The sequence below is a fragment of the Epinephelus moara genome, chromosome 18, assembly GCF_006386435.1.
Source record: "Epinephelus moara isolate mb chromosome 18, YSFRI_EMoa_1.0, whole genome shotgun sequence".
NCBI classification, from domain to species: Eukaryota; Metazoa; Chordata; class Actinopteri; order Perciformes; family Serranidae; genus Epinephelus; species Epinephelus moara.
The window spans coordinates 12072890-12085037 of record NC_065523.1 but is presented as its reverse complement, the minus strand read 5'-3'; the positions used below and the strand labels follow the sequence as shown (position 1 = coordinate 12085037).

At 39.7% G+C, this 12148-nt stretch overlaps 1 protein-coding gene across 1 annotated transcript in view; it reads right to left on the bottom strand.

Moving 5' to 3' along the window:
• The window catches only part of LOC126405120 (myosin-8-like), a 19532-nt gene extending 12023 nt beyond the window's left edge, over positions 1-7509 (bottom strand). Inside the window, exons 1-19 of the mRNA XM_050068676.1 lie at positions 7454-7509; positions 7145-7363; positions 6856-6999; positions 6587-6743; positions 6422-6449; positions 6179-6335; positions 6035-6127; positions 4942-5005; positions 4761-4859; positions 4546-4649; positions 3757-3895; positions 3527-3645; positions 3246-3395; positions 2987-3157; positions 2596-2902; positions 2445-2512; positions 1477-1564; positions 975-1092; positions 755-878 (exon numbers count right to left, since the gene is read on the bottom strand). Coding sequence (XP_049924633.1) covers positions 755-878; positions 975-1092; positions 1477-1564; positions 2445-2512; positions 2596-2902; positions 2987-3157; positions 3246-3395; positions 3527-3645; positions 3757-3895; positions 4546-4649; positions 4761-4859; positions 4942-5005; positions 6035-6127; positions 6179-6335; positions 6422-6449; positions 6587-6743; positions 6856-6999; positions 7145-7345 — 2331 coding nt within the window. The 5' untranslated portion in view covers positions 7346-7363; positions 7454-7509. The remainder of the gene's footprint in view (positions 1-754; positions 879-974; positions 1093-1476; positions 1565-2444; positions 2513-2595; positions 2903-2986; positions 3158-3245; positions 3396-3526; positions 3646-3756; positions 3896-4545; positions 4650-4760; positions 4860-4941; positions 5006-6034; positions 6128-6178; positions 6336-6421; positions 6450-6586; positions 6744-6855; positions 7000-7144; positions 7364-7453) is intronic.
• Positions 7510-12148: the final 4639 nt, after the last annotated feature.

Here is a 12148-nt window from a genome sequence, read left to right as displayed (position 1 = left end):
ATTTAACTCTAATTGGCAACTGGGTGGCGCTATAACAACAGAAAAATGCTTAAAAATGGCTAAAATGCGACCGATCGCTTTTTTTCTAATTTTTGGTATGACTAAGTCACAGCATGGTATGCTGTACATAATCACGGAAACTGTCAGTGTGTTATTCTGTCAGTCAGTCATTCTGTCTGTCCCACATTTTTCTACTCACTAACGTGGTCAGTCTATGTGAAACTGCATATAGGCATTGAGGATTGGCATAGGTAGAAGGTGACAAAGCTACCAATGGGTAGGATTAGTTATAATTATTGATGGATTAATGTGTTCATCACTTTAATGTTGCGCCTGCTAAAGATGGGCAGCTGGGCAGCTTAATCCATAATAACATATCATAAGTTATCATATTTTGTATTAATAATCTGAATCTGCAGAATAACTTTTGTCAAAATGAATATGGTGGAATAAAAACTACAATACTGGCTTCCAAAATGTAGTGGAGTAGAAGAATAAAGACGCATAAAATGGAAATATTCAAGTAAACAGAAATACCTCGAAGTTATGCTTAAGTACTTCATTGAATATAATTATAGTTACATTTCACCAACATCAATTTCTAATGTCATAGTTTAGGTTTTAGCTGTTTTACTGTAAGTAGCTGGACTCTGTGTAAGTGTGTCCGGTATTTATTAAATATTAAAAATAACAATAAATACTAACAATAAATATGCATAAACACAAACAATGTCCTCTTTTTGTGATGAGATACCTTTGTGTATCCAAATCTATACTGGGCATGATCCACATCAATGGAGGAGAGCAGTTTCTCTGAAGCTTTCTTGCTGTCAATAAACTGACCCTCAGGGATCGCACTGGCATTCAGAATCCTGTATCTGTCACACAGAGAGTTGAGGTTCAAACGTAGGTGAGTTTCAGTGATTTGTTGTGTGAAACAACACAGGCAGCACAAACAGAGTGTGATGTGTTACCTCTGTTTGAAATCTCCATAGAGGATCCTGCTGGGGAATCCCTTTCTGCAAATCCTGATACCTTCCAGCACACCGTTACAGCGCAGCTGGTGAAGGACAAGATGGTGATCCATGGAGCCTAGGTGAAATATACATTTGTGGTTAAAGGAATAGCTCAACACATGTTTTGTCTGTTATGAATGTTCCTTTTAGTCTGGTTTTGCATCATTTTGTAAGTCTTAAAGAAGTTTGTAGTTTGTAAATTTTTGTATTTGCCTTTTTTACATCTAGAAATCAATACCGCTCTCATGTCTGTACTGTGAATATGTAGCTGGAGCCAGGTGGTTAGCTAAGCTTAGTATAAATAAGCTAACCTGGCCTAGGTAACAAAGTCCACCTATCACCCACTCAAAGCTCACTCATTAACATTTCTCCTTTGTTTGATGTGAAGATGTACAGATGTTAGAATGGTTCCAGTCCTCTCATCTTCTTACTTTAACTTTAGAGTAATATTTCTTCTCACCTGGGGTCTTGGTTTCATTGGGGATAATACATCTTACAAAGTGTGGATGTGTGGACCGGAGGTTGGCCATCAGTTTATTCAGGTTTTCCTGCAGGAGATCAACAGATAATCGTCTCTTCATATGCAATTAGTCTTAATCTTTTCTTAAAAGAATGGTTTAGATTGTTTCATACAAGTTAGTACAAGTTACATGCAGGGTAGGGCTACTAACGCATGGACATTAGCTTGCCAGGTAAAGATTAACAATGTTAAACAAAATTGAGATTGAGATGAGATTACATTACAAAAACAAGCCGACTTATTGCTGCTTAGTTTATCTGGCAGGTCAATGTTTATATGGCAGCTTCATATGTGAAAAGGTTCCTCTGTGTTGTCTGACACATCATGGATCAACAAAGACCTCTTCTGTTTCTGTTGTCTTATGTCTTGTCTTTTGTCTTAAAATGTTTCTGCATGCTTGGCTTTGTTTGCTGCTGCTTATTTTTGTCTGGTAAGCCGACAACTTCTTTAATTTTCAGCTATGTTTTGAGCTGGAGGTCCTACTAAAGGGCGTGTTTTCTGTATGTCTTTCTTGAAAACTTGAAGTGCAGTGTACAGTTACAGTGCACATAATTTAAAGTTACTTATGGTTGGATTTTAAAAGGCAGATATTAATGTTTTGTAGAACTGCAATACTTAATACAAATAAACATAGAAATCACCTTGAGACCATCATGTAGAGGAATTCTGGGACATATGATAAAACTGTTTTTACATGAATAAACATTTTTACATAAAATAAAAACCAGGTGAGCAAATTAAAAATGGAAAAATATCCAAATTATCCAAACTTATCTGGAGATAGAGGGGTTGCTTAATCCATGCATTAATACCTTTACCAATGAGTAACTTGTGCCACCTATCACACCAACACCAAAGAAATCCATCACTGTGCTTCCCTCAGCGATGATCTTATTAGTGATTATTACCCTGAAAAGTGCAGAAACCGTCTGGAAGGAAGAACCCTTTTTCTTGGTACTTCTCTTAGTTCCATCAGCTACAGAAACATAAAAGAAAAAATGAAATGTATTATATAGTAAACATTATGTCATTATAATATGTTATTAAAAGTGAGCTGACCTTCAGCAGTGGAATATGTGGCAAACAGCTGACAGAGCAGCTTCAGGGAAGCTTTCTGATAAAGCTGCACCACAGTGTCATTAAGTGGGTCTTTGTTTTTCTCCAGCCAGCCGCTGAGGTTGTAGTCGACAGTGCCGGCATAATGCATCAGTGAGAAGTGAGCTTCGGCCTTTCCTTTGGAGGGCTTGGGCTTCTGAAAGATGCTGTTCTTCCCCAGGTGTTGGTCGTACAGCTTGTTCTTGAAGGAGCTGTCTGTTGCCTTTGGAAACATGCACTCCTCTTCCAGAATAGAGAAAATACCCATCGGCTGCAGGAAAGACGGCTGATTAGTGTTGGAATGCATGCTTCTACTGTTGATATAAATATTTGTGTTTGTAACGAGATGACGCACCTTTTCAATGAGCTCAATGCAGGCTGCCAAATCCATGCCAAAGTCTATGAACTCCCACGCAATCCCTTCTTTCTTGTATTCCTCTTGCTCCAACACAAACATGTGGTGGTTAAAAAACTGTTGCAGCTTCTCGTTTGTAAAGTTGATGCACAGCTGCTCCAGGCTGTTCATCTGAATTAAACAATACAGATTAAATAATTATGGAGATTTTTAGACATGTTTGTTTTATTTTTTTTTTGTCAGTGTGATTCTTGTTTACCTCGAAAATCTCAAATCCTGCGATATCCAGGACGCCAATGAAATGCTGTCTTGGAAGTTTGGTGTCGAGCTGCTGATTGATACGTGTGACCATCCACAGGAACAGCTTCTCATACACGGCCTTAGACAGGGCGCCCATGGCATTGTTCACCTGCAATCAGTGGTGGAGGAAGAATTTAGGAAGTACAGTGCTTAAGTAAATGTACTTTGTTGCGTTCTACAATTATCTAATCTTTATATTCAGACAGAACTCACATTACAAGATGTAGAAACACACTGTACCTGCTGAGGAGTCTGACCTTTGGTGACATACTCATTCCCGACCTTCACTCGGGGGTAACACAGAGCCTTCAGCAAATCAGCAGAGTTCAGACCCATGAGGTAGGCCACTTTGTCCGCCACTGTGGGACAGATACATGAAGCACATACTCAGCTTAAAAAGTGTGTGTCGTAAGCTGTGATGTTGCCAGACTTAAGTCTCATTTGATTTAAATTTAGCTCAGATGTCTCACCCTCGGTGCCGTCGGGCTCCGCCTGCTCCTCCCGCTGCTTCTGCTTGAACTTCATGTTACCATAATGCATCACAGCGCCAGTCAGCTTGTAGATGCCGACCTTTTCCTCCGTGTTAAACCCCAGGATGTCAATGGCACTCTGGGAAACAGACACAGATGTTCAAGCACTGTGATTAGTGCTGTCAGTCTTAGTTTTGCAACAGTACAATATTTTCTCCCCACATTATTTTTATTGAAAGTATCGATAAACCCTGCCTCCACCTGAAATTATATTAAAAATGCTACTGATAATAGTAAGGAATATAATAAGTAAAAATGCTTAGTGAACCAAAAAACTATAAATAAACAAAATAATAACAAACAGAATTAAAATAATCGCAACATTCATATTAAATAGATAATAAACAGCAATATATGACCACATACATTTGTAAATGTAATATAAACACAACAGATACAACGTTAAATCTGGTATCTCCCACCTCAAATTCACCCCTCGACATGACACAATATTTGCGTTCACCAACTTTCAGTAATATTTTTATCCTTATGATATAGTGTGATTATATCCTTATGAGTTAACATAATTTCACTGGCCAGACTAATGATGCCAAGCATTTTTAAGACTCCTCAAACTTTTGTCTGATGCACTGCACGGCACCAGGACAATAACTTGATTATTCTTTTATGTGATTTTGCAGAAAAGGTCCTTATTGATTTTGTGATTTGACCAAATTGCCCAGCTCTTGTTTCTGCACACATATCTATATCCAGCCTACGTGCACTCACATCAGTGGCCATCAGCTCCTCGGGATCATTGATGCTCAGCACAGTGATTTCTCCCTGGCTGATGAAAGGGTAGTCGTATGGGTTGGTGGTTATTAGCATCATCTCTGAAATAAAATACAAAAAGTATTGATTTCTTTATGCAGGGTCAGCAGCAGCTACAGTAGCTGTGTGAGTGTGGCATTTGTTTACTGTACTAAGACATTAAGTATATTTACCAATTAAATCAGGCTTCTTGTTTGACAAGATCTGATAGAAGATGTGATAACTCCTCTCTGCCGGCAGCTGAAAGGTCACTCTGGATTTTTCCAAAAGGTCTACATAAAATAAATGTAAGCACAGAGAATAAGTGTATACATTGCAGTGGAATCTCAATGACACTGATGTGAGCAAACTTACATGTTTCAATATCAGCTGATGCCAACTTCCCCTTTGTTCCAAAGTGGATGCGGATGAATTTCCCCTGGAAATGTTATTATATTATTATTTAAGTTTGACTTATGAGTTAAAAAATATTACAACTGAGTAGTACAGTTTTTAGGTACTTGAACATTACTGGAATATTTTTCATTTTCTACCACTTTATATGTCTACTCCACTACAATTTAGAGGCAAATATTTATCTTTTAATTCCACTTCCACTGGCACGGTGGCGCAATTGTTAACATTGTTGCCTCACAGCAATAGGGTTCCTGGTTTGAACCCACAGTGGAGGAGCCCTTCTGTGCATGTGTTTGCATGTTCTCCCTGCGTCAGTGTGGGTTTACTCCAGGAACTCGAGTTTCTTCCCTTAGTCCAAAGACATGCAGGTTAATTAGTGAGTCTAAATTAACAGTAGGTGTAAATGTGAGCGTGAATGGTTGTCTGTTTCTATGTGTCAGCCCTGTGATAGTCTGGCAACCTGTCCAGGGTGTACCCCACCTCTCACACAATGTCAGCTGGGATAGGCTCCAGCTCGCCTGTGACCCCCAAGAGGATAAGCGGTTACAGACAACTGAATGAATGAATGAATGAATTATTCCACTATATTTATCTAATGCCTTTACTTACAAGTTCTTTTGCAGATTCAGATTGCGAAATACAAAAAAATATAATTGACAGATCATTTATGATGCATTATTATGGATAAATCTAAGGCTTTATTGTTCCTATATATAAATATATAGTGAAAAATTAAAGTAATGTACACATTTATGCATAAATCATCAGAATTCAACAATACAATATATATTCGTCTGAAATAGGCTATTCTGTATAATTGGTACTTCTACTTTTTGTACCTTCAGTATATTTTGATATTCATACTTTCGTACTTCTACCCAAGTAAAATTTATTTTTTAATTAAACCTCTTATCTAAAGATTGCAAGTTAATAATTTCATTAAATTATAATAACTAACAGATTAATTTTCCCATCATCAAGAGATAACAGGAGAAAAAACTGACAATATTGTAATAATAGCAACTTCCATACGACTCAAATTTGGACTTACAAAGCGAGAGGAGTTGTCGTTCCTCACAGTCTTGGCATTCCCAAAAGCTTCCAGCAGAGGGTTAGCCTGGATGATTTGATCCTCCAGATTCCCCTGTAGACTCAAAACAATCAACTCTAGCTGTTGCAACAAACAGTTTCATACCTGATCAATACATTGCCAGAATGTGAGATAAGTGAACTGAACCTTCATTTTGCCGGAAAGTTGCTCTTTCTTGCTCAAGTCTCCCATTGATGCAATTGTTGCAAAATACTGGATGACTCGTTTTGTGTTGACGGTCTTCCCGGCACCAGATTCTCCACTGACAGAACAGCAGCATGAGATGAGTGATAGGAAACTAAAGTATATTGAAGATTTTTGTCGAACAGCACATTAAGTCACACTTACGTGATCAGGATAGACTGGTTCTCTCGATCTGTTCAAGGGAAAGAAACTGGTTTGACACTGGTAGTTTGGTTCTATTTGAGCTGTCTGTCTGTTTCATTTTGAAAGTTAATGTTGATTTATTTATATATTTGTGGTCAGTTATCAATTGTTATGGTGAGACTGGACCTGTGAGCATGTACTGGTAAGCACTGTCAGAGATGGCGAAGATGTGTGGGGGGGCCTCTTGCCGTTTCTTCCCACGGTATCCAGCCACCACCTCTGGGTTGTAGACTGGTAGCCACTTATAGGGGTTCACAGTCACGCAGAAGAGCCCAGAGTAGGTCTGTGAATAAATGAAGAGAGAAAAACTATCACAATAAAGCATCTGTGAATCAAGTTGTAAGACGTGAGGTGTAATTTCCATTTAAAATCTGGTGTTTTTCATTTGTAGTTACGTAGATCATCCAGGTGGCGTAGCGCTCCTTGAGGTTAAAGAGCACAGCTGGTTCGTGCAGATGTGTCAGCATTGCCATGTCCTCCAGCTTGTCAAACTTAGGAGGGTTCATGGGGCGAGTGTCGTCCAGGTGAACTACGACAATCTGAAGAAGGAATTCACAAGTCCAGTGAACTGAATGACAGCTTATATAGAAAAAGGATAACATGAGATGTTGAAATTTAAGTAAAAGCCGACAAATGTTTCTGCGACTGCTTTACCACCCCAGAAAAGAGTTGAAATAGACCAACCTTTCCATCCTCAGTCTCCACGGTGACCTTGGGGCCATCTTGGCTTCTGATTTTCCCCTTCACATACTCCTGCTTTGGGTCAGGCACAAAGATGGCTGTTTTGGCATCAAACGGCATGTTTTGGGCTGCGATTCTCTCCCGCTCTGATTTGCGGAGGTATGGGGCAGCCACCCCGAATATTTCCATCTCGGCATCGCTCATTTTATCTGGCTGCGTGAGCTGGACAAACAAATGCACTTAAATATGAATAAAACTAAACAGAAGTTGATCAGAATTTTAAAAAAAAAATGAATGTATCAATGTACTTACCAGAGTGCTGCAACAAGAAGGTTCTCCACTCTACCGTTTCTTCAGAAGAACAACACAGACATCCCTCACCCTAACAGGACTTTAACGGCTTTTATAAGCGCTAGTCGGTCCTGTTTCATGGTGCCTTCTTCTCCTATATTTGGAGATCTGGCTTCTATGCCACCCTGAAAAAGTCAAGTATGTCCATTTTGTATTTCGATCTGTCTATGTATAGCTGTATTGTGTCACTTTTAAATGGTTTCAATTGTAACCCTTCAGACTGTCCATTAAAAAGCAATGAATGCTAAAGACGACAGCTTAGAGGGCTTACGGTCCCGACACGCTGGGCCTCATTTTCTGGGATCAGGGAAGATTAGGTCTGTTAGGGCATCGCTGAAATTCTGGCATTGGTTGATTGGCTGTCTGGAGAGCCCAGTTGATCACACACATGACTGTTTGGGTTTAGTGTCGGGAGCAGCCGGGCAACATTTAGCACATTCCAGACAGAGGCAAGGCTCTGGTAAAGATTCTTTTGGCTATTGTCTTTAAATGTTTTTGATTAATATTTGGCATCATCATCGTGATCTGTCCGTAAGGTCTATAAATCTGCTTGGCATCTGTTTTATTGTGATGTGTCATATTGGTTGTTATGTGTGCTGCCTTCCCTTGGTGGCTGCTTTGTATGTAAAAGCAGCATAAGAGAGTTTAAAGTTGCTAGTGTGCATCTTCAGAACTGCTTGACAGATGGTCGAATAGCTTCGCAAACCCTCCTCCCCAAATGCCTTTACCTTACAATGAGGTCAGACAACACATCATACGAACTAGTTCTGATCGAGCACACCCCAACCATATCAAAACTCAGTCATGTTGCATTATGGGAAGTGTAGCATTCACTGTTTTTAGAGTGTATCTGCCTCTCGTATGTTCCAAAACTTTGTGGTAGTAGACTTCTGAAGGACTACTCCATCTAACTCAGAAATTGTGCACGAATATCCTCTGTCATCCTCCATGCAGACCATCCACACATCCCTTAAAATCATATAGATTTTCACTCCCTTGCACCCTTGTTTTTTTAAGTTATTATACATTTATTCATGTGTATTTTTATTCAGAATTACTGAACTACCTTGCCTTCAGACTACTAACACAATTTTTGCAATTCCTCCTCAGAGCAGAGGATATTACATGGTATTCTGGTGGGAAAGAGCTGTATGATATAGGCATTTTGTCTGGCAGTGCATCACAGACAGTCTAATTGGTGCTGATTTAATAGCCTCTTAATGTCACTTGAAGGTCTGGCAACAGCTGCGATTATAATTGGCTCCGGGTAGACAAGCATGGCACGGGCAGGCAGACTTTTACAGTACTCCGACCCCTCTGTCATGTCTCGACACGACAGCAAATGTTTGTGTGGACGTTTGACTGCGAGGAGGCCATGAGATGTGAATCCAAGGGTCACGGGACAAGAAAGAGAAGAAGCAGGGAGAAAATCTCTCATCAGCTGGTAGTGTGGTGGAGAGGCTGATGTCTCACCCTGGGGGGAAAATAGATCTGACGACGGGTGCATCTGCACAGGATTAGGGGGTCAACTGGAGGGACAAGGACCAGCCCGGGAGTAAAGCTACTGCAAACTACACACTGGATAAATATTTCAAAGAGCCCATCCAAACAGATTGAAAACATCTGACTTATGTCAAGTTTCTCTCCGTCACAAAATGGATGCATTTTAAAAACATTTACATGTTACACAAGTGTTTTATCACCTATAGGCTGCTTTCCTGGATACAGTTTCAATCCAGCTTCTTCACTGATGTGTGTTGTTTACAAACCTAAACTGCAACAACCATGAAAGCAAGAACTAAACACTATTTGGATTGACAGTACGATTGATCTGCCCACGAGCGGGTTGATTGTGGGAGGTGTCGGTGGAGCCCAGAGGCCTCGCAGATCAATCATGCTGTCAATCCAAATGAAGTTTAGTTCTTGCTTTCATGGTTGTTGCAGTTCACAAACAAAAAACAACGTTGCGACTGAAAAATGGATGGAAAATACAGATTTGGTGTGCTATGGCCTTCATAGTATTTTGAATGCACTACTAAATATTTTTATTTGTTTTTTGGGCATAAAAAAATCATGTGCCATTTTATGCCAGAAAATACATAACGTGCTGTTGTGATGTGATGTTGATCAAACAGTAACTGTTCTTCCAAAGATTAATGAAAGACTGCATTTTTTTAAAAAGTAATTTAAAAGTATATTTCAAAAACTCCTCACTTTACAATTGATTAATAAGCAAGATGACTGCACATGGGTTCTGCTGCTGCAGCCTTTGGTCTGATGTGACCAGTAAGTAGCATCTGGTGGCTAATGTTAGCTAAAGTTATCAAACTTCTATGAGATGTTTCAGTGTAACAGAGATTATTCATTCAGATTTAAGAGTGGTGGCACAGTGATGCAGTGGTTAGCATTGTCACCTCACAGCGAGAGGGTTCCTGGGGTGGGGGAGCCCTTCTGTGCAGAGTTTGCATGTTCTCCCCATGTCAGCAGCGTGGGTTTTCTCCGGGTACTCCGGCTTCCTCCCACAGTCCAAAGACATGCAGGTTGGGTTGTGAATGTGAGTGTGAATGGTTGCTGTTTCTATGTGTCAGCCCTGCAACAGTCTGCTGACCTGTCCAGGGTGTACCCAGCCTTTTGCCCAATGTCAGCTGGGATAGGCTCCAGCACCCCCCGCGACCCTCAAGAGGATAAGCAGTTACGGAAAATGAATGAATGGATTTAAGAGTCTTCTCTGCTTCTGCTATTGTTACCCAGTGATTTAGTATTGTCCATTATGCCCTAACTGAGCCCCGAAGAGTGTGGTGCAGGAGTAAGTCCTAAAGTCCGGAAATGAGTTAGCATTTTTGCATTCCTGGCTCCCTCATCTCAAAATCAATGGGATTTTGAATGTGTTTTTGGTTAGGTGCCTGAAATAAGGTCCGTGGTTATTACAAGCTTAGTAGACTTTTACGTTTTGTTCTACAACATAAAAAACGTTGTGTATATCCCACTTGTGTATTTTGACACTTTTATGTGTCTTTAAAAAAGGCAGTTCCTAAAAAGTGGCTAAGGAGACTACAGCGTCATCATGCCGACTACAGGACGATAAGGTGGCAATGTTATGCCACCATAGTGTAGTTCGCTTTTTACTTCCGACGACTGCATTTCTGCTTCAAAAACATAAATGTGGTGTTAATTTGTGATGATTATCTTGCTGAGCAAACCTATAGGTATCATAAACTTTTGTTTTCCAGTTTATTTTCTGCAACAATCCAAAATCCAATGGGAAAATCTTTTTTGACAAGGGAACCAGGGCGACGCTAACTTCCATGTTGGCCTACAACAAAAAAGTCACCCCTGCAGCTCTCCATACTGCCAGCAACAGTTCAGCAAAAGTTACAAAGTCTTTCGCTCACTATTTTGAAGTTAATTAATTAAGAGAGAGAGAGACATCCTTAGAGGGGCTGGTAGGTAGGTTTTGTTATATTTGGACAGAACCTGGCTAGCTTTCTCTATTTTCAGTACTTATGCTAACCTAAGATGACTTGATGCTAGCTGTAGCTTCATATTTACTGCACAGACATGAGAGTGGTATCAATCTTTTTATCCAAGTCTTGGCAAGAAAGCAAACAAGTGTTCCCAAAATGTTAATTCTTTAAATTTTGGCACTTCTCATAGTGCACACATACTCTCGCTAATTGTTTTCACAGATGGTTGAAATTAATCTTGTTTAATTTCAAGGATTTCAGAAGTAACTAATCTGAGTTTAAAATTTGTTTCAGAGAGTAGCTGTTCAACTTCTGTTCTTGTACCTGGTTTAATGTATCTGACCTTAAAGTGGCCTTTTTGAGTGAAACGCCCAGAAACAAATAGAATAAAGTCTCGAGAGAGACACTGGAGGTGTTTTTAAAAAAAAAAAAATTGTCAATCCTGAAATCAATTTGTTCCATTTTGAGCGCTCCATGTGACGGCGGTCCGAGCTGAAAGGCCTCTCTCCTCCAGGAATAAGCGTGGTGGTGTCTGGCTGCTGAGAGCTGAACAACTGCTGTGTTTGCTTTTCTAATCCAATTTCTAAAGGAGGACCGCAACAGGTGTGCAGGCAGAGAAGATATTAATAAATCAATACTGGCTGGTGGCGAGTTCAGGTTGGAATAAATGTAATATCCTCAGAATGTAGCGCTTAAATATTAATAGTTTTTTTCCCCGCAATAAATTATTACAGGAAGTCATCGGCCTCCTCAAGCAAAAAGTGAGGCTTTTAATGATAATATCAATCTGTGGTTAACCTCTGTCTGAAAGCAATTACTCATTACGAGTGAGCTCAGCCTTCCTGACAACACTAATGTGCAAAAAGAGAAGCATTTTGAATTAAATATTCAGTCCAACAGAATGTGATTGCAGATACCAAGTACTGAGTGCACAGTCGTTACAAAAATAAAACATGACATCAAACTGCTACTATGAATTGCCCTTTTGGGATTAATAAATATTCTTAATCTGAATCTGAATCACTGTTAAACAGATCTCAAACAGATATCTTGATTGAGGACTGACCACATAAGGACTAAATTGAAAAACTATGTCAACGTATATCCAATGGGAAAGCTAAAGCAGATAATGTTGTTATCCATGGTCAAAATTTCTGTCAAAATAGGATTGCACACTTTGGATATTTGACCC